The 23,643-nt window shown below is 36.3% G+C and overlaps 1 protein-coding gene across 2 annotated transcripts in view; it reads left to right on the top strand.

The window, feature by feature from the left end:
* The window catches only part of LOC120421584 (nyctalopin-like), a 266,184-nt gene extending 242,829 nt beyond the window's left edge, over window positions 1–23,355 (top strand). For both annotated transcript variants that reach the window (XM_039584815.2, XM_039584816.2), the window contains exons 3-5: window positions 862–1,910; window positions 7,465–7,625; window positions 16,198–23,355. In XM_039584815.2, the coding sequence (XP_039440749.1) occupies window positions 1,101–1,910; window positions 7,465–7,625; window positions 16,198–17,059 (1,833 nt within the window). In that variant the 5' untranslated portion in view covers window positions 862–1,100 and the 3' untranslated portion in view covers window positions 17,060–23,355. The remainder of the gene's footprint in view (window positions 1–861; window positions 1,911–7,464; window positions 7,626–16,197) is intronic.
* Window positions 23,356–23,643: the final 288 nt, after the last annotated feature.

Here is a 23,643-nt window from a genome sequence, read left to right as displayed (position 1 = left end):
ATGTTTACTACATGGAACAATGCGAGTTGTTTGCTATTGGTTTAAAGGATGTGAAACACCAGGGTGAAATCGAGTCGTATTGAAAATCTTATTGGAATTATACTTCTTTTGAACCCGCGTGAAAAGCGTCAACTCCAGATTCAAATCTCAGAGTCCTGAATCTCATTCTGCTAATGAGACCATTTCGCTCTATTACAACTCTCACAGATGCACTGCTTTCATTCACAAACATGCACGTGAATCTCGTGTGAATATGACGGGAAGGGACTTTATTATCAGGATGCGTGCATGTCCTTCCTGCAGTTTCCTTGTGAAAGAACTCTAAGCCGAGCTGAGCGTGTTTCTGCTCGCGTTGAGCTGATGGGATTTCAACTGGGGCTGCTGCAACTTCCAGGCTGCTGTCGTATGGAACCAGCCTGCACTCGAGCTGACTGACTAATGAGGACATGGAGCATAATCATCTGGTGCAGCAATGACGGCGGCAGCATAATGAATTGTCACTCATAATGGTTTACGGCTGGGATGTTTATTCCGTTTATTCTGTACATTTACACCGCTTGTAGGTATAAATTTTGTATAAAGTACCTTCATATATAATGGAATTGAATAATAAATTAAATAAAAATAGAAAATAACACCTCTCAAAGATAGATCAGTTGACATCTGCTGACTCATTTCTAACGAATTAAACGTCACAGTTGCCACAACATTTACCCATTCTCAAATCCGATTCGTTCTAGTCACGCCACAAGGCCAGAACATTACTTAATTTACGCTCACCCATTCATCCGTCAACCCATCACAATGTCACATGACGCATTTATAATTAATTAATGCCTTTCCCTCTCTCCCACCTTCCAGAATTACAACTTCAACCGACCACATAGGAATTAACTGCTCCCACGCACGACGACACATCACGCACGTACACACACAGGTGAAGATGCATCTGTCACTGGCGGTGCCACACGACATCCGATGGATTACCGTTGACCACCGCCGTCGACCGTGGTGAACTCCCAAGGGAGACAAACAGTACTCAGTCAGTTCTCTGTTTATTGACGTTATAAGCCAAAACAAAAAAAGAAGAAGAAGTCAGAATGACGACCCGATTACGACGACCTGCCACCAGCAGCTGTCGGCTTATCCTCTGCTCAATCACGCTCATCCTGGTGGTCTTCCTCAAACAAGCGACCTCCTTCTGCCCCTCGGTATGCACCTGCGAGATGGACCCACAGGTGCGAACCTGGTGCATCGGAGTCCACCTGGACGTGGTCCCCATCCAGCTTAATCCGGAGGTCCGGTACATCAACCTCACCTCAAACGAAATCCAAAACGTGCACTTTATGCTCAGCTTCTACCACAAGCTCGAGGTGCTCGATCTTTCGTTCAACGAGATCAGTGACCTCGGCTCGCGCAACTTTGACACCCAGGAAAGCCTCAAAATGCTCAACCTCAGCGACAACGCGCTCGTCACCATCCCCAAAGACGCCTTCAAGGGACTCCGCAAGCTCCAAATCCTCAAATTGTGCAACAACCGCATCGAAACCATCCACACGACGGCGTTCTACGACCTGCGGAACCTCCTGGAGCTGGACTTCTCCAACAACGCCATCATCTCGCTCGATCACGGCGTTCTCCGCCACCTGTACTCGCTGGAAACCCTCTCCTTCCAGAACAACCAACTCCTGGAGGTCCCGTACGAGCACAACGTGGAGCACCTGTCCCGCCTACAGACGCTCGATCTGTCCGTCAACCTGATCGAGTTCATAGCGAACGATAGCTACGCGAGTTTGCGCGAGCTGCGGACTCTGAAGCTGGCTGGAAATGTGTTGACTGAGCTGGATTACGGGGCGTTCAACGGGTTGAGTGCGTTGAGGGGACTGGATCTGGCGGATAATAATTTTACGGTGAGTTGGAGGATTAACATTATACTAAATTTAATTATTTTTTCATGTTTTAATTTTGCAATACAGTCCACATTAAATCCAAACTCGATTATTCGAAATTCACGCGACAAAAGTTACTTCGGAAAATTAACGAAAATTTCATTATCTTAATGTTGATGAAATCTAGATTACATTTTCAAAACAACATATCCGTCATGGGTTTCCTATGTAGATAGGACCTTTTTAAAATTTAATCTAGAAATGTAAATAAAATAAACAGGCCATTTGGTACGTTTCTAAAAAAAATTAGTGACAAGAGCAGGATGCACATTGTTTTGAATGAATTAGTTTGTATTTTTTTCTTATTTTTTTTTTGTAATTTTGTTCTATTATCTTGCCAAATTTTATTTTCTTGCTATTTTTAGTCGATTTAATTGAAATACTGAACAATTGAAAAAACTTGTAATACCGAACTTTTCACAGTGCATTGATTAACGCTTACTTATGTCACACTTCTTACACAGAAAAAAAAAAGTTTAATTTTGATTGGTTGAATATTACCACTTTTTTAGTAATATTACACAAAAAATGTGCCGTCGTGCTAACTTGTCGTACGTGCATTTTGGGCCAAATTGAGTTAGGAACGCCATTTTGTGCATCTCACAATGCCACATCTTTTGACCTTCACAGATCCCCAAAATTCGATTTCAATCCTAAGATATTCAATGTAAACCAAAAAAGCTCCGAAAATTTTTGTCACTTTTCATAGAAAAGTAGTTTCAATCATGTCGTGCTATCTTGTCACTCCCTGAAAATTGATGTAAGTGCGACAGCTGGCCAAGGGGATTTCAGGTCAGAACGCGTTTGACACACGTACAAGTTAGACTACCGTAAACATTTGTAATTATAACTCGGAACTCCAGCAACCAACTTCAACCAAACTTCGGGACAGTGCACAGAATGGTCAGCCAAACAAAACGTGTTTGTTATAGTTTACATTGCGTGCCCTCGTTTTTGTTTACTCAAGGTCAAACATTACAACGCGTTTTTCTCGGAACGTCAAAATGGTGGGTGCGACAAGATAGCACGACGACGTCGAACTGATGGATGTTCATCAATTCCTGATGTTAAATTACCGATTTTTTTACACAAAATCTTTCACCATTTTCTGATGAATATTGCCATTTTTTTTGTGTAACTTTTAACCAAATAATAAATTTTGAGACCACAGATAGATACAAAATGTAAAAGCTGAGGAAAAATATCTTATTTTTACTGATATTTGATAGTTTAAAAGTAAGATAATTGTAATGTAAATTTGAAAATTTGAATAGTTCTATTTTTCTTTGTAATAATCTTTGAAGATAAAATAAGTTCATAAATATTAATACCTTTATTTATTTTCTCGTCTACAGAATTGGAATTGGTGGTAATTTCACTTAATATAAAATCCCACGTTGACATGGCCATTTAAGAAAGCCACAATTAAAATGGAAAGAAAAAAAGGCAAATCACTGAAGTTGAATGTTGAGAAAATACGTAGAAATGATTTTTTTTTAGATAACAAAGAATTATTTCAAACAATTCTTGTTTTCAATTTTCACCATTGATTTCGTATCTTTACGACCTTAGTCTGTTGGAAATTTGTCTTAACTGATGTCAGACCTTTTTTCCTTAATTAAAAAATAAAAACTCCAAAACTTAGCCAAACAATTGACATCTACAAAGTAAACATTGCCAAATTTATTTGAAGTTTCATTGCAGACCAGAAATTTCAAAATACATTAATTCAAAAATCTTTACACCAATTTTTTCAATAATATTGCAGTAATAAATGGCTTATGAGCAATTTTCTACGATATCGGTCTTCTTCCTTAAATTTTAATTTTTGTATTTTTTAATACGACTGAAACTTTTTTGGTGCCTTCGGAATTCCCAAAGAAGCCATTTTGCATCATTAGTTTGTCCATATAATTTTCCATATAAATTTGGCAGCAAGCCATACAAAAATGATGTATGAAAATACAAAAATCTGCATCCATGGAAGGAATTTTTTGATCGATTTGGTGTCTTCGGCAAAATTGTAGATATGGATAAGGACTACACTGAAAAAAAATAATACACGGTAAAAAAAAAATGGTGATTTTTTTATTTAACTTTTTGTCACTTAAACTTGATTTGCAAAAAAACACTAATTTATTTTTTTTATTTTTTGGTATGTTTTAAAGGACAACTAATGCCAACTTTTCAAAAATTTCCTGGTTGTGCAAAAAATCTTTGAGCGAGTTATAATTTTTTGAATAAATACTGATTTAAAAAAAAAATGAAAAATTGGTTGCAAAAATTTTTCAACTTCATTTTTCGATGTAAAATCAAATTTGCAAACAAAAAGTGCTGTTGTGAAATTTTGATAAAGTGCACCGTTTCCAAAATAATCTATTTTTAGGTGACTTTTTGAAAATAGTCGCAGTTTTTCATTTTGTTTAAAGGGACCATCCATAAACCACGTGGACACTATAAGGGGGGGGGGGAGGGGCTTCATACAAGAAAGATTTTTTTTGTATGGTAATTGTCCACGAGGAGGGGGGGGTGGGGGGTTCGAGATTCCCAAAAAAGTATCCACGTGGTTTATGGATGGTTCCAAATCAGTGCACATGTTTGCCCACTTTTGAAAAAAATATTTTTGAAAAGCTGAGAAAATTCTCTACATTTTGCTTTTTGAACTTTGTTGATACGACCTAGAGTTGCTGATATATTGCCATGCAAAGGTTTTAAAAGCAGGAAAATTAATGTTCTCTAAATCTCACCCAAACAACTCACCATTTTCTAACGTCGTTATCTCAGCAACTAATGGTCCGATTTTCAATGTTAAAATATAAAGCATTCGTGAAATTTTCCGATGTTTCCGAAAACAATACTTTTAGAATTTTCAAATCAAGACCAACATTTCAAAAGGGCCAAACATTCAATATTACGCCTTTTTGAAATGTTAGTCTTGATTTCAAAAAATTGAAAATATTTTTTTCGGAAGGATCGAAAAATTTCACGAATGTATCATATTTTAACATTGAAAATCGGACCATTAGTTGCTGAGATATCGACATTAGAAAATGGTGTGTTGTTTGGGTGAGACTTAGCAAACATAAATTCTAGAGCAACATTTGAAAAGGGCGCATAGGCATTTTGACAGCCAGAACTATTTTGCAAATATCGAGCCAACAAGTAACTATTTGATAAAACCCGCAGTGTTAAATGGTAGCTGAGAAGGCAAACAATTGTTTAACATTTCGAGTTTTATGAAAAACTTACCTGTTGGCTCGGAATTTTCAACATAGTTCATGCTGTCAAAATGTTTATCCGCCCTTTTCTCGTGTTGCTCCAGAATTTTCCTGTTTTTAAACTTGCATGGCAATATCTCTGCAACTAAGGGTCGTATCAACATAGTTCAAAAAAGCAAAATATAGAGGATTTTCTCAGCTTTTCAAAAATATTTTTTTCAGAAGTGGGCAAATATGTGCACTAATTTGAAAAAATTAAAAACTGCGACTATTTTCAAAAAGTCACCTAAAAAAGGATTAAACTTGGAAACGGTCAACTTATCAAAATTTCACTTAAGTACTTTTTGATTGCAAATTTGATTTTACATCGAAAAATGAAGTTGAAAAATTTTTGCGACCTATTTTTCGATTTTTTGAAAAAACATTATTGATTCAAAAATTTATAACTCGCTCAAAGATTTTTTGCACAACCTGGAAATTTTTGAAAAGTTGGCATTAGTTGTCCTATAAAACATACCAAATAATAAAAAAATATATTTTTTTTTTTGCAAATCAAGTTTAAGTGACAAAAAATTAAATAAAAAATCACCGATTTTTTTACCATGAATCATCTTTTTTCCAGCGTAGTCCGTATCCATACCTACAACTTTGCCCAAGACACCAAATCGATCAAAAAATTCCTTCAAAAGATACAGATTTTTGAATTTTAATACATCATTTTTGTATGGCCAGCTGCCAAATTTGTATGGAAAATTATATGGACAAACTAATGATGCAAAATGGCTTCTTTGGGCATACCGAAGGCACCAAAAAAGTTTCAGTCGGATTAAAAAATACAAAAATTAAAATTCATAAAAAAAGATCGATTTCGTAGAAAACTGCTCAATGGAGAAAAAATAAAAAAAAAACTTTCTTGTGGGAGTTTCATTAAATTTCATGATTAAATTTCATTCGACATAAATCATAATATTCTTTATAATGCTTTTTTGTTTTTGGAAGAAATTTCAACTATTTTTGCAAATCTTTATTTTACAATTGATTGAAAGTGCATGCTTAACATGTGGATTTAAAATTATTATCATTGACATTTTTAACATAGAATGCTACCAAACATCTAAAAAAAATTGTTTCTTGAACGCAGAAAAAACGATCGTCATTACTCGGGTTTGGTCTAACAAATTTACATTAATTTCTATGGCTCGTTGGCTCCCTTGAACCCTAGTGACAAGTATCCAAGGAATTTCAACCACATTCTACAAATAAAAATAATCATTTATCAAAATTTATTTCTGCTATCTAGAAATTTACAAAATTAAATGATGAAAATTTCAAATAAAAGCTCAAACAGAAGCTAAACATCCTCCGAAAACTGCGTTGAACCATTCTGCATTCACAGAATATGACATAACTTCGCTGCTGCCAAGCCCATAAACTAACACGGTTTAGCGAGCGTGCACGAATCGGTCATAAAATATTCAAACTCATACCATTTACATAAATCATTTTCAAATAATTACTCCAGTCGCGTGCGTCCGTGCGTGCATGCATGTGTATGTGAATTTACACGAAACTTTCCTAATGGTTCATAGTGATGGCAGTTTGAGGAGTGTGTACGAGAGGACATAATTTTGTCCTCGACTACTTCCGTAAATGACCATCACACTTTGAGCCAAAAGTTATTTAAGCTCAAAAGTTAGACTACAATCGACGCGCCTGTTTCTCTACTACGAACCAGTCCTTGTAGTAGACTGTGTGTGTGTCCACCACTAAATAGTACCGCATTGGAGCTGGCCGCGTGCCGATACGGTCTAATGAACACATGCCAGGACACACAAATTACGCGACTTTAACGCAATGTATGAGCGAGAACAATGAGGTGAAAGTTTATAATCACAGTGAGAAAGGTTGGCATGAAATATTGGCAGAAAAAAACACTTTTTATTTGCTTAGTTTATGAATGCTAGCAAAAAAAATCAAAGCAATTGAATGGTTTAGATTCTCGGATGTTTAAAAAAAGTTATGAAGTTTTGGTACTCAAATTTGCACTTATTGTGCTCGTAAATAACCACATAGCGTAGAATGTTTAATTAATAAATAATACGACTAACGACTGCATTTGCGCAATGAAAAACACCACCCCCTTCACCTCACTCCATTTCCAGTGACTTTTCCACCAAGTACATCACACTCCGGCTCGCTAATCGGTTTTCCGTGTACTACAAACACACACACACGTGTGTCCCTCAGACCTCAACCTGCACTCACATCCGCTTTTCCGATTGTATCTTGTTTTCCAGGTCGTGCCAACGCTGCAATTATCAAAGCTGTGCAATCTGACGTATTTATCGCTGAGTGGCAACAATTTCGACGCGTTGCCGGCCGTGGCCTTCATGAACCTGTTCCAGCTGCGGCAGCTCCATCTGGACCGGCTCGACCGGCTGGAGCGGATAGACGTCCGGTGAGTTGATTGGGGGATATTTTTATGCAATTTTGGCGATGACATCGGTGGGTTTCTGTAGATTTACTTATCTTTTATGATTGAAAGGGAGCTACATACGATTTTCTCAAAATCTACTCTAATGATTCCTTTGTTAAAACATTATTGCTGCACACAGAAAACAAAATTGAAGAGTTGATAATTTTTATTATTGAGCATTAAATCTTTTCCAATTAACTTTATCGCAGTTTATGTGGAATATGTGAAATTACGCAGTAAAACATAAATAACTTCGGAACAATTCACTACGCTTTCGTAAATCGACTTTTTATTATATTTTTTAATTTGGATAAAAAAAATCTTCATCATCCCCGTACGAGAATCGAGCTCACGACCTCTGGATTGGAAATCCAGCACGCCATTAGTCAAAACCCATCCCCTACCGGTCAGTATTCCCAGTGAGCAGATTTACTCTTTCAAGGGATCTGACTTTGCCGAGCCAGACAGGAATCGAACCCATCACCTTCCGCTTACAAGGCGAAACCCGTAACCTCAGGGCCACGGAAGCTCGGCGTAAACACACTCGGATAAACCTTTGGTGGTCGATTTCTTAGGCCCTTTTGCATCATTGATTTTTCCACACAAGGTTTCATAAAAATTTGAGGGCTATCCATAGAGAATCTGTACCTTAAGAAGTCATATTGGATTGATTTAGTGTCTTCTGTTGAAGGTTTTTAACCTTAAGATTAAGATTATTAGAAAAAAAATACAAGGAGAAAATAAAACACTTGGCATTTACTCTAATCACAAAAAAACGGTTGGGCAAACTTAACCACCTAATTTTTTTCATTGTTTTATTGTTTTTGTGAACGAAAAGTAAACATTTTTATGCTTTAGGGTATGACGGATGGATCCTTTTCATTTTTTTATAAAAACACATTTTCTGACAACTTAAAACTTATGAAGGATTGAGATAGAAAACGGTGCATTCAATCATAAAATCGCAAGCGTTTTTTTATCTTTGAATTCAATTTTCCACCCAAAAATTATGATTGAAATTTTTCTCTGGGGAAAGTTTTAGCTAAGACAAAAACTAAACGCCCGTCATACCCTATTGCTTTAAAATAGACATGTTTTGATCAGTAAAATATTTTCAAAAATGAAAAAAAAAACTGAAGCGGGTAAAAATTGTCAAAATCACTTTTTTTGATGTGATAAAAAAATATTCATAAAAAAATTAGTATTTTTTTATGATCGATTTTTGCCTTCGTCACCTCACTGAGGCAAGCCTATAAAATCACTCAAAAGTTTAACTTTTTAAATAAGCCTCCAAGATATACTTTTACGTAAAATCGTATAATCAAATTCTGAGCAAATGTCTGTTCGTGTATATGGACGTAGAATTTTTTTCTCCTATATTCATGCAGCAATTCCATTTGAAAAGAGCCTAAACCAAAAAAAAAGTTCTCCGATCGGGCTCAAAATTTTTCTGGGGGTTCCTTGGCCAAAATAATTAGACCCGTATTTTTTTGTTTGGCCATTAGGGTGGCCTACATCGTGCTAGGGTGGTTCAAAAAATGGCAATTTTCGTCATTTTTCGCAAAAACCACTTTTTTCTAAAAATCATATCTCCGCGCCATTTCATCCGATTTTAGCTGTCTTAGACGCAAAAGAAAGGTGATGAGTTTGGCTATTTGGGAAAAATAGTAAAAAGTTCCAAAAATCTAGCTTAACTATTGAAAAAGTCGTATGAAAACTTAAAATGGCGTTTTGACCGTGTCTGGACCAAAGAGCCTATGTCTGAAAATATTTTTATCGGATTCCTCGGAAAATTTCACATAACATATCAAAAAATTGGCGATGTCGAACCGTACGTTTCCGAGATATGATTTTTTGAAAAAAAAAACTGCGTTTTTCGACGCGCCACGCGCAAAAACGGGAAAATGACGAAATCGGCAAAAAATCAACTTTTTCCACTAAAACTGCGATAACTTTAAAATTTCAGCGATGACCTATAGATGTTATGGTACCAAAAGTTGCGTCTCTCAATTACGAAAATTTTGGTACCCAGACATGTATAGGTCATCGCTGAAATTTTAAAGTTATCGCAGTTTTAGTGAAAAAAGTTGATTTTTTGCCGATTTCGTCATTTTCCCGTTTTTGCGCGTGGCGCGTCGAAAAACGCAGTTTTTATTTTCAAAAAATCGTATCTCCAAAACGTACGGTTCGACATCGCCAATTTTTTGATATGTTATGTGAAATTTTCCGAGGAATCCGATAAAAATATTTTCAGACATAGGCTCTTTGGTCCAGACACGGTCAAAACGCCATTTTAAGTTTTCATACGACTTTTTCAATAGTTAAGCTAGATTTTTGGAACTTTTTACTATTTTTCCCAAATAGCCAAACTCATCACCTTTCTTTTGCGTCTAAGACAGCTAAAATCGGATGAAATGGCGCGGAGATATGATTTTTAGAAAAAAGTGGTTTTTGCGAAAAATGACGAAAATTGCCATTTTTTGAACCACCCTAGCACGATGTAGGCCACCCTAATGGCCAAACAAAAAAATAAGGGTCTAATTATTTTGGCCAAGGAACCCCCAGAAAAATTTTGAGCCCGATCGGAGAACTTTTTTTTTGGTTTAGGCTCTTTTCAAATGGAATTGCTGCATGTATACTGGTGCTTCTTGCCAAACAAGTTGCATTCGATCTGTTTTGATGCCCCATACTGCGCTATTGAATTGTTTGAAGGTTTCAAAAGTTACGTATAAAAAAGTGTCAGAGTTGAGAATCGGATGCTGGAATTTTAATGCCGGATCTCACTTATCTATATGAAAACTATGTCCGGATCTATCATCCAAACCATCGCTGGATAGGTGATTGAAAAACCTTTCAATCAAGTCTAAAACATTGAAGATATGGCAACACTGCCTCAAGTTATGCCACTTAGTGATATTTATGCACTTTTTGAAGCCGGATCTTACTTAAATGTATGTAAACTAAATCCGGATCAATCATCCGACCTATTGTTGGTTAGGTAATCAAAAGACCTTTCCAATGAGTCCAAAACATTGAAGTTCTGGCAACCCTATCTCAAGTTATGTCCACTTAAGTTATATTTATGTACTTTTTTTAAAGGCGGATCTCATTTAAATTTATGTAAACTATGTCCGACCCATCATAGGTTAAGTAATCAAAACACCTTTCCAATGAGTCCAAAACATTGAAGATCTGGCAGCCCTGTCTCGAAATATGACAACATAAGTGATATTTATGTACTTTTTTAACACATTGGCAGTCACGTACGTGTACTTTGTACACAGTTTGTAAGGCAACTGTAAGAAAGGCGAAACACGCGACTTCCCGAAGGTTGCCTAAGCTATGTCCGGATCCATCATCCAACCCATCTTTGGTTAGGTAATGAGTCTTTCCAATGAGTCAACCCTGTCTTAAGTTATGACCGCTTAAGTGATATTTGTGTATTTTTTTTATTGAGAAATAGATGGAATTTGTGTCTAAACCCATCATATCACCAAATGTTGGTAAAAAGTGAGGAAGGCACCAACCACATAGATGGATTAATTTAGTTTTTTTTTTTAATTTTAATCCAATTTGGTGCAGTACTTTAAAATTTAAGTTCGAAAAACTGTTTTGGTTGATACAAAAAAGGGTCATTATTTACATAACTTGAAAGCTCCGACACTGCACAAACACTGCAGTGCTTTCAAATGGTTCATTAAATCAATCATAGATGGCAGCACTCAGTTGTATAGTGTCTTTACTAAGTAAGCGTTAGTCAAAGCTTTGGTAGTGTGTGGTTCAAGGCATTTAGGAGGAAGGTAGCAACCATCTTAGGTGAATTAAGTAACGTTTTTGCATTTCTTACAAAAGAAAGGTTTAAGGTTTCCTTTTAGGAAAACGCTTTTCTCAGAAATCTTAAAAAAATCGTGCACGGCGAGGAATCGTCCCAGAAATAAATCCTATTACTAAATTGAAGGTTTAGATGCACTCTTTCGATTGAATTTTGGCCCGAAACCCGGAACTCAAAGTCTGATTTTTGAGAGCTCTTTTTCTGAAATATTTGAGCGATGTCTGTATCCGCTCCTAAAAATTTGTGTCTTCCATCATTGGCAAACCGCTCGTAAAACCCCACAAACTTTATAAGTCAGATTTGTAGCCGTGGGGTCGGAGACGAACATTTTATTTTTCGATTCACAATTTTCGACCAATAAATGTGGTCAAAGCCATTTTTAGAGGTATTTTTTGGACAATTTTACAGATAACACTATGAAATTAAAAGAATTCAGTTTCAAACAAAAATCCATTGGAAAACATGCGCCATAAACTGCTTGGGCCTGAAATTTGAAGCTTTTCCAAAATGTATTTCCAGAGATAAAGCCATATTAGCGTTTTTCATCTTATTTTTAACCCTATTTTTCCCATTTAATTTTTGATTTTATACATAATCATATACTGAGCATCAAATTCGAATTCCCGGCTCGTTCTCGCTCGAAAGATCGACAAGTCGTCAAGTCGAAGCATAAACGCCAGTACATTTACGCTTGCGCGTTTAACGCTGCGCGTGAAAATGTTCTTTCTGGTTCTCATAATAGATCGACAAAGTGCAATAGCGATGCATATTTTTTTAAGTCGATTCGAACGGTACCAAATTGATCAGAAAATCACTTCTAAAAATACTGATTTTTGAATATGTACGTTATTCAAAATACAGATTTTTGAATATCACTTGAATAGCCTCTAAATTTGTTTGGAGAAACCAATTATGCAACAAAATGGACATTTTTTGCCAAAGGAATCGATGGACAAAGTTTCATCTGAAATATACTTTTTAATAATAAAAAAAATATCAGTAAGGTCTTGTTGGTTTCATTTATTTCATCAAAAATAGGCATGTATCTAATTCTAATCAGAGATGGTATTTGCTGTGACCATTTTCATATTTTTTCTCAATTTTTCGCAATATTTAACAAATGAAAGACTGTATGTTTTGATTATGAATCCTTGAGAAAACCTAGTTGTCAGTAAATCAGCTAGTCATGCGGAATAATGTTGCCATCTTTATATTTTATTGATATACATACTATACACATTGATATACTGACATACTAAACAAATAGCCGATTCCTAAAAATCACCTTTTTCAATTTCAGCGGTTTTTGAAGCTTGTTAAACACCTATTACAGTCAAATCCCGATGGCAACACTGTTTGACACCCCTTTCACACGGAGTTCACACACACACTACTAAACATTTGTTTTGATAGTGTGCGTGAGCGCCGTGTAAAAAGTGACAGTTCGTCACTTTTTAGTTTGACTTTGACCAACCAACGGAGTACAAACTAAAAAAGTGTCAAACGAAAAAGTGACCAACCACCGGGGGTTGAGTGTATTATCTTTTTTCATGAAAAACCTCCTAAAGCATTTACTGATTTGTCATAATCCAATACATAATACATATTCCAATACAAAATAAACCGCTTTAAATCAAAGACCTCATTGAAAAATAAAATTACAATTAATAAATTTTATAAATGCCAGAAAATTCACAAATTTGTAAAAATAAACTATTTTGAAATGCTCAAGCTTTTGAAAAAAAACTTTTGAATTATTCTATTTCATTTTACAAATTTTGACTCTCAGTCCTTTTGAAAATGACTCTAGAAATGTAAAAAAAATAGAAAAAGTTTTAAAATCGCTACCATTTCCCGTTACCCCATTTTCAAAAATCGTAGGATATGCAATGTTGTGGAAAATTTAGTAAACTTTTCGAATCTGGAATAACCATGCATTATTTTTTTTTAATTTAGAACAAAAGTTTTCATTTTAAAATTACGTGTTTTTTGTAACATCGTTGGGTTATTTTTAAGAGTGTAACAATGTTCTACAAAGTTGTAGAACAGACAATTACAAATATTTTGATATATAAACAGAACGGGTTTGTATGTGTTCTTTACGAGTTATCAGAATTTAGCAAAAAAAAGGTTTTTTAAGTGATAATTTTGACCATTTTGTAACAATTTTTCGAATTTCAAACCACCAAAAAAAATCATTGAACTTCAAGAAGTAATAATGTATATAATTTTTGTTTATATTTTTATTGTTTAATAAGACTCAATATTCCACCACCACTGTCAAAATTGCTATTTTCCTGTCCCGTTCAAAACTTTGAATTTCGATACCCATATTGCCAAAACTCGTATGGTTCGGTAAATGTCCCTCCGGGGGAACCTTCCTTGTGAAGCATTTTTTATGACGTAACGCGAAATCTGGCATTTATTTTGCATTTCATTTTTGGACTAGTTTTGTACATATTCTAATATCTCATTTAAAAACTTGATAGAGTATACAAAAAGTAAATGAGTCTCCAAAGTTCAACGTATGATTTATTCTCGACCAAACCAAACCAAATTCTCCGGCTTCAAAACTTTGGCGCCAATCTTAAACCCAACCACTAATCCAGAACTTCTCGGCAACCGAACTTCAAATTACCTATTAAATTCACAACCCGACCAAAATCCCATTAATCTCCAATTTGTCACGTTCCAAGGCACCTGCTGCGGCCGCCACAACCGGATTGCGAGTGTGGCCTTCATCTGGAACACACAAAGCAAATAAAAGACACACACCGCTTTCCACTTTTCCCGGTTTTCATCCAGCAGTGTGCAGTGTTGCCAGCATTTTCTTCCTCCACACATCTCAACGGGAAGAACCACGGAAACCAATTTTCGTACCACTTTTTTCCACTTTGTTTCTCCAAATGAAGAAAATCCGCACCCTCATGTGGGACTTTGAGTTAGTTTTTTTTGTGAGTCTGTGGTTGGGAAACTCTTTTTCGTGACATACTAACGAAGCTACTGGAAAAAAAGAATAATTGAGCTGGGTCAGACGGAAAAGGATGAAAAAATGTTTGCAAAAAGGCGACGATACATCTTCATTTGTGCAATCCATATAGGTTTTTTGTTCATTCCCCGGAGGAGAAAACGGGAAGAGAGAGGACACAGGATAATATCTTTGGAACAAGAAAAGCCATCAGAATCAACCCCTGACCACTTTGAGATATGTGGTGGAGAGCTAGAGCTTGCATATAAATCTAAAATTGAATTGTAGTGACGCTTGGTGTTTTGCAGAATGTCACCACTTTTCATGGTGAGCAAATTTTGCAGATTAGTGAGCTGAAAAAGGGAACATTTCTTCATCATGGTTCTTTGGATATGTGGTTTTTAAATTCTTAACCTGTGTGTCTCAGATTATGGAAGTGACAAACCATTTTGATTTCACCGCAACAAAATTGTGAAAGAAGATGTTAATTGTCCAAACAACATGAATAATTTTGAAATATTGAAGTTTATTTTAAATATTATTTTTTTAAAAACCATTTTTCATAAATAAATACATTTGAACACCTCAGCACATCTGGCATCTACTGGAAGATGAATTTAATCAACATTTTCGGAGTAATTTGGGATCAATTAAGGGGTTACATACATGTAGAAAATCACAAAATTTCATGTTTCAGAAAATTTATTCAATCCACTTAAAACGTGATTTTCAATCACTCCTGAAAGTTTCATGAAGATATTCCATGATTAAACTGAGTAAGAGAAATTTTGTCATGCGCAAAGCGAACTGTCAAACTTAGTGAGCGTTTTTCTCTAAACGCCGAGTTGATTTACGGGTACCTCGATATCTCGAGATGGGATGGGCCAAATTGGCTGAAATTTGATGTGAAGACTTACAAGACATATTCCATGTGCATTAGGGTGGGTACGGATTTTTCAAGTTTACATGGAAATTACTATGGGAAAAATCGTCTGGAGAACAACTTTCCCTAAGAGTCCAGGACGATTCGTTCAACCCCCATTGAGCTCAACGGCAATACATCCGGGGTTTTCGGAACCAACGGTTTTCCCCAGAAAAGCATCAAATTTTCCTTAGCATGCTATGAATGCTTGATGAACACCACGACGCCACATGTCAAACAGCTACCACGTGATTGTAAAATTTTCACCATAACAGTTTTTTTTTTTCTTATTTGGAGGTTCACAATACAGCTGAATAATATCAGGATCACCATTAATTTTAATTCTATGGTTCAAAAAGTAATAAAAATTAATTTTTATAGGCGATGCTAGTCCACGTTTAACGAGGCTTCACCAAAAATTTGAGCCGATTTGGTCAAAGTAGTGTGGAGATATCGTGGCATCCGTTTTTTGAAACTGTTAACTTCAAAAAGCTATATCTCGGCAATTATACAACCAAATGTCTTCAAATTGATTTTGATAATAGTTGAAAATATATATTTTAATGCCCTTAAAACAGATTTAAAAAAAAGTTTAAGTGTGTGCTCAAACCAACCTCTGATTTTTTTGCCGATTTACATGTATGTAACCCCTTAATGTGTTTAAGATGGATTTGTACATAACGATATAAATTTATAATTTTGAGGTTGATTTTTTCCGATGCTATTTTGTTTACTTTTGAAGCAAAAAAGATGTCTTTTACATAAATCACTGATCCAACATTGAAAACAAATGATTTTACAATAAAATATTTCCCCTCCTTTCTCTTTCCAGCGCCTTCGTCGACAACACCAACCTGCACGTCCTCTCGCTGGACGACAACCCTTCCTTCACGAGCCTGCCCCTCCGTCTGTTCCACGGCAACCCCGCCCTAGTGGAAATCTCGATGCGCCGCAACGGTCTCATCCGTCTGGACGCCGTCCAGATCCCACTGGACCACCTGCACCGACTCCGCCTCTCCGGCAACCCACTGGTCTGCAACTGCTCACTGCTCTGGCTGTGGCGGCTGGCCTCCGAGGGTGATCCGGACGATGAGTTCTTGCTGACTTCGGCGGCGCTGACCAGTGCTGCCGGATCCGGGATGGTCTCGGATGCCGAGGACAGTTCCTCGGGACATCCGCTGGTGATCGACCGGGACGAGTTGGGGTGTGACTTGTACGAGGACGGGAGGAAGATCCGGCGGACGCTTCGGACGATGACGGAGTCCGACATGGGTTGTCCGACGCACGTGGTGACCGTGGTCAGTGCCGTGTTCAGCTTGCTGCTGCTGCTGGCAACCGGAGCTAGCGTGCTGTACTTCTTCCGGCTGTCAAAGCGGCGGAAAAAGCTGCTCCAAGATCCTCGTAAAACAGTCAACGAGCTGATCCACGTGCCCCAGAAGGTGGACAAGCTGGAGCTGGAGCGGTACTTGGCCCAGCAGAGCCAGGCCGAGTATCGACCGCTGCGAGGTGGTCCCTGGGAGGTCACTCCGATGCTTAAGGACGACCAGCAGTTCCACCAGTACGGCAATCCGCTGCACGAGTCCGATCACTACGAAAGCTTCGAGTACTACCAGCAGCAACCGCAGCAGCAACCTCAACCGCCCCAAGTCCACCAGAAGCGAACGCTTCCCAGGCCGCACATCGTGTACGTATGACTCTAGACCGGCCGGAAGATCCGTAGCAGTATCGCTAGCAGTAGTAGAAAGAACTTCCGCGGTGGCAACAGCGTTCGGCCGCTGCTTGTCGATAGCTCCGTTTGAGAACGAACCCAAAAGCTACTCAAATCGTTGTAAAAATTTACATTAGAACATGGTTTTTTTTTTTGCTGCTGCTTCCCCCGCACCCTTAAGGGGTGGCCCCCCTTTATAATATCCCAAACGGCTTATTTCGAGCACACACAAAAAAGTAAGTCGGTGTATTTTGTATATCTGTCTGATACACGTGTAAATATAGGCAACCCCGAACAGAAAAAAGGAAGTCGTTAAGAAGGAGGAAATCTCGGTAACAAAAAAGGTGAACATTCTGAACATATGTATTCAGTAGAGACACACAAAAACCGGAGCCAAAATAAGGAAAGCAAATCTAGGAGCTATGAATATTTACTGGAAGCTGGGATTAAAATATATTTGATATCAAGGAAGGCGCACGGCAAAGAAAAAAAATGTGGGCAGATCTACAAGCTCTAAATAATGATCATTGGAAAAAAAAAATCAAGGAAAAGTGCTACAGTCTGAACGTGTGGTTTGTTGAATAGGAAATTATTCGTTTCTTGGGATTTGTGAGCTTCTTCGGGTGGAGATTATTGAAATAATGATAGCTTTTTAAAATAAGGGTTTCCTGCATACATTTGAAAATAAATTTGATTGGAACTTGTTGCATGACGGAAAAACAAAACAATCTTGTTTTTTTGGGAGAATAACTAAGCCAGTGAATGTACTTTTTTTTAAGTTTGTGACAAAACCATTAGCATAATTGCAAAAAGAAACTTCATATGTTTATGTTTTCTTATGTTTTCTTCTTAATAAATGTCATAATTCCATGCAATTCCATGTCAAATAGGGAATCGGATGTACCCAGAGGGTTACTAAAGACAGCCATCTTGGGGGTTGAGATTAATATCACGCGCAATCTGCGCACAGTAAAAACAAAAATATTTTTTATTCATATTTATTTTTTTAAATAACATTATTTCTGATTTACTGTATTAAAAGTCAAAATACATAGAACTTCAGTTAAATGTATCATGTGATAAAAGTACAACTTTAAATGTAGTTATCGGCCAGATGTGTCCTAAAGGTGAAGCCGTTGATCATTCTCGAAGAAAGTTGATCATCACTCTAAAATTTTCTGTATTGAATTCAATTTTACGAATTTCATCACCAAAAAGGATCAGCATGTGCCGGTTGTTGTCTTCTTGAAACCACTGAAGGAATTTTTGATCTAAATCAATTGTGCTTCAAAATTTATATAATTTTGTGGCACAGTCATTGGCAATCATTGATTTATGACGATTTCCATAACTTAGCAAGGAATGGGATGATCGTTACAAAAAGGAATCAGCATGTGTAGGGCACTATTCTTAACAACTTGTAGAAGGAATTTTGTCAAATTATTGATAGCGACGCAAAATTTATATCTTTGGTCGAAAAATCATGGCAATGATGTAAGTCTTCACGTTAAGGATCCCTACTTTAGCAGTTTATTTTGCACAAAAATTGAGAAAAAAAAAATAATTTTTCATGAAAAAAAAATCAGTTTCTTTCCATTTCATACCAGAAGTTTTAGTACTTTTTAACAGTGCGCAGTTGATTTGTTTTGGTTCCGTAATAACAGCTGTTCTTTTGTTCTGGCTTTGTTTTGGTGTCGTAAATGACTGTTCCCTTTTGTTCTGGTGCCATAATTGACAGCTGGTGATGGCTGCGGTGGAGCTACCTGTAGGGAGATAGAAATTCCAAGGTTATTTTCAAAATAATAAGCAATGTAAATCAGTGTATTTCATAAATTATTTTTTTTTCATTCAATTATAGATCATTGTTTAATAGCTGAAAGATTCTTTTAGAAAATTGATTTTTATTATATAAATAAAGCATTCCTTCCCGAAAATTTATAAAATATCGGTATCTAAAGCATAAATCATTCATAATTCTTCCTGGGTATGCCCATTAGGGTGTAATATCAAAATCGATTTTCCAGCACAGCACTTTTCCAGTTCCTTTTGGGGTCCTAAACAACTCCCCAAAGTTTGGGCATGATTGGTTTAGTCCTCACTTTGCGCAAAGCGATTCAATTTTCCATATAAATTTGTATGGGAAAAACCATTTTTTTGAATTTTGAAATTTATAAAATCCACGTTTCAAGCTGTACTAAATCCGGATTCATATTCGGATGCTCTGAAAGGTGCTCTACGGTGAACCTCGTTGGATAAAAACGAAGAGTGCTGAAATAGTAGATTATGCAACACGTTGCAAAAAGAGGATTTTTTCAGCACGAGTCGTACATTTATCCAACGAGGTTCACCGAGTTGGATAAATACGAAGAGTGCTGAAAAAATCAAGTTTTGCAACGAGTTCCATACAACATTTTTTGCAATTCCAAAAAACACACACTGAGTGAAATTTTATGTCAAATTTTCATGTATTTTGTCAATAAATCGTTTAAATCAAAAAAATGTTGAAAAGTGTTACTTTTCGAAACAAGTGCTGAAAAGTTCAACTTTTCAGCACCCATTTGAGTGCTGATAAGTAGAACTTTTCAGCATTTATTTTGAAAAGTGTTGCTATTCGATTCTGTTATTTTTGGTACAGAAAAGTAGGCTATTTCGTCGTTCAAGAATGACAGGAAAAGTGAGTAGTTTCTCGACAGAATTGCAAAAAATAAAGTTTTGCAACGAGTTCCATACAACATTTTTTGCAATTCCATAAAACACCCTTTGAGTGAAATTATAAGTCAACTGTTTATGTATTATGTCAATAAATCGTTTCTTTATTTATTTATTTTTTTTTTTTTGAAAAGTATTACTTTTCAAAACAAATGCACCCATTTCAGTGCTGAAAAGTAGAACTTTTTAGCATTTATTTTAAAGTGTTGCTATTCAATTCTGTTATTTTTGGCACAGAAAAGTAGGCCATTTCGTCGTTTAAGAATGACAGGAAAAGTAAGTAGTTTCACGACGGAATTGCAAAAAAAAACTTTTTGCAATACTGCCCGTCGGAAATTTACCTAAATTAAAATGATTATAAAAAACTTGAACATGGTATAAAAATACTAAACACAGAGGAATGCAGTTCAAATTATTTTTTGCTTATTACATATTTTTATTACATATATTTATTAAAATTTTGATGTTTTTGTTTAAGTCATTGTTTTTTTAATAAAAAAATGTTTTTTGTCAGCAACTGTAAACAAATCGATTGATTTGTTTTGGTGAATTATTTAACTAATTGTTATGCAAAAATTTCCATCAAATTTACTTTTATTAATTTATTTACAGTGCCATTCCGGATGGAACTTGTCACTTTATATGTTCATAGTGATTTTTGACCCGCTTTCTATAGGAAAAGGGGTTCCATAACAGGCAAAAATACTTGATTATCAAATGGGACTTCAGATTTCTTTGTGTTGTGCGAAGTGTTCCAAAAAAGTGCCTAAAATTTTCAAAACTTTAAAAAAAATACTCGTCCAATAATGGTTGAAATACACCATCTTGTTTCCAGAATTCCGAAAATTTGCTAGCAAGGATGAACCAAAAGAAAATAGTTTCAAAATTTTACCCCTCGACATTATCCAAAAAAACTAACTTAATCCACCTATGTGGTTGGAGTCTTCCTCACTTATTACTAGAGGTGGGCAAAACCGCTCTTTTTTAGGAGCCGCTCATTTTCGTTCGCTCACTAAAAAGAGCCGCTCTTTTTCAAAATTTGGATAAAAAAGTTATTTTTAAGAATTGTGTGATTTTGCGAACTCTTTTCTAAATTCTCATTTCATCGATGAAGTCTATAAACACTGAAGTTAAATCAGGCAAGAGATTTTTTTTCCATAATCTCTCAGCTTTTTAGTAGATTTTTGGTAATATTTTACAAGCTATGCAATTTTAAATTCTAAAATTTGTATTCGGATAATACTTTTTTGCAATTCCACTGTGAAACTGTCAACTTTTCCTGCTCTTCTGGAGAAACGAAACGGCCTACTTTTCTCTACCAAAAATAACAGAATGGAAAATTAATACCTTTCAATAACAGTGCTGAAAAGTTCTACTTTTCAGCACTAGTATCGAAAAGTAACATTTTTCAATATTGTTTTGTTTTGAACGATGAATTTACGAAACACATGAATGTTTGACATAAAATTCCATTAAATAAGCGTTTTTAGGAATTGCAAAAAATGTTGTAAGCAACTCGTTGCAAAACTTATTTTTTTCAGCACTCGTCGTATTTATCCAACTCGGTAAACCTCGTTGGATAAATGTACAACTCGTGCTGAAAAAATCTTCTTTTTGCAACTTGTTGCATAAACTACTATTATGTACGATCAGTAATATAAAGAAAAGCTTTTTCATTTTGTTTAGAAAATCGTGTTCTTTTGGAATTTCAAAGAAAAGTAGGAAACTGAGAATAAGTTTGAAAAATTTAAAGTGGTGTTTGGCAGCAATGCTATTTTGGGATAAAATTAAAAATAAATTGTTAGGAGCGGCCGTGGCTGACTGGTCACGGTGTTCGCTTTGTAAGCGAATGGTCCTGGGTTCGATTCCCATCTGCTCCCAACGAGAAAGTATAGGAAATATAAATCATGAAACTCTGAACATGAATGAAAAATCAAAGTCGCTCAAGTCGGGGTTCGATCCCCCGTCCTTTGGATTGGTAAGCAAAAATGCTTACCACTATGCCTTCGCGACTTGGTGAGCTATGATTGGAATTAGGAATGCTGTTACTATCAACTATATACGCGCTGGGTTCTTGTCCATTTGACGGAAGTTTTAAATAACGTTTGAATCCGATTGGTCCAAACGTTCTTCAGGGCGGGGCTTGTCGATAAAGCTGAAGTACCTCGCGCTCGGCTAGCCAGCGTAGAAATGGGTCACTGAAGCTCGGCAGAGCTAACACCTTCCAAATGCCACACACAAAATTAAAAAATAAATTGTGGGATTGAGAATTGCATTTTCAATTTTAAAAACAAATTTTGAGATGCAGTTTATTCGCCATTCGATAAATTATATTTATAACAAGTTTAAAAATCATTTTATCTTGGAACGGTTCATTCAAAAGACCAGAGTTTAAAAAAGATCCGCGGTTCTTTTTTTGTGAGCCATGGTTCGTTCGCTCTTTTTAGTGAACCGGCTCTTTGAGCGGCTCGCTCTTTTTTTGCCCACCTCTACTTATTACCAACAATGGCTGATATGAAATTTCATCTCTTTCAGATACAAAAATTTCATCTCTTTTTTAGATCCGGAGTAAAAAAGTACATCAATATCACTTAAGTGTATATATCTCAGGACAGGGTTGCCAGATCTCCAATGTTTTGAACTCGTTGGAAAGGTCTTTTGATAACCTATCCAACGATGGGTCGGATGGTGGATCCGGACATAGTTTACATACATTTAAGTGAGATCCGGATATATGTGAAAACACCTTTTTATACATAACTTTTGAACTACTTATCAAAACTTCAATCTGTATAAAACTCGATCTATGGGACCCTAAACCAAGTCGAATGCAACAAATTCGGGTCAAATCGGTTCAGCCAGTGCCGAGAAACATGAGCTAGTTTGTTGGTCACATACATACATACACACACACATACACGCACACATACACACAGACATTTGTTCAGTTTCCGATTCTGAGTCGATATGTATACATGAAGGTGGGTCTACGACGTTTTGATTCATAGTTCATTTTTAGAGCAGGATTATAGCCTTACCTCAGTGAGGAAGGCAAAAATACACCGTAAATTAATGGAACACCTCAAAATATCCCACAATCTTTGAGGAAATTTCGCTAAAACCATCTTCTTAGAAAACAAAATCGTTGCAAAAAATCATTCACCCTCATGGATTACTTCCCCTCCAATTCATCTTGCAAAATCCAACACTGTGGGCCACACTCCTTAGACAGACACTTCCGGACATCAGCAGCGTTGGCGATGATTCACATGAACGCCGTTTTTCCTTCCGTTTTGAGAAGGTTGAACCGATTTCGTTTCAAAGATTAAGGTGAAAGAAGCAGGCAAGTGAGCAGCAAATTTCCGCTTTTCTTCAAAACTCAACCACCGCGGAAGGGGGATTTGGTGGCTGCCTTTGGCTACATATTTATGAGGATTGACTTTTTTGTGAGACTTTTCAGATCGATTAGTTTTTTCTTCTTGTTGGAGTTTTACATCATGTTACATCAAAAGGAACATCGCAGGGAAATCCCTAACGGTAACGAAGGGAAATCTTCTTTTGTGAATCTTTTTTTTTTAATAAACTCTGCCCCAAGAAGCCGCAAAATCCTGCAACGAAGATTACAAAAGTCACGGCAAATTTTAATAATTTCCGTTCGCAAACTGCAAGCAAACCCCCCCTGGAGCTGCTGTCAGAGTAAACTTTTTCCTTTTCGGTGCAAAATCATCTGCAGCAACTATGGACAGGAAAAAAACGCGTAACAAAATGTAATTATTATTAATGGACTTTGATCGCAAAGCAAAAACAACCGCAAAAGTGATCCCCTCAACTGTCTTCATCAAATTTCGTTCGCCATTTTTT

Source organism: Culex pipiens, chromosome 2, assembly GCF_016801865.2.
Source record: "Culex pipiens pallens isolate TS chromosome 2, TS_CPP_V2, whole genome shotgun sequence".
Taxonomy (NCBI): domain Eukaryota; kingdom Metazoa; phylum Arthropoda; class Insecta; order Diptera; family Culicidae; genus Culex; species Culex pipiens.
Note: the sequence above shows the minus strand (reverse complement) of the source record. Positions and strands in the feature narration are given on the sequence as shown.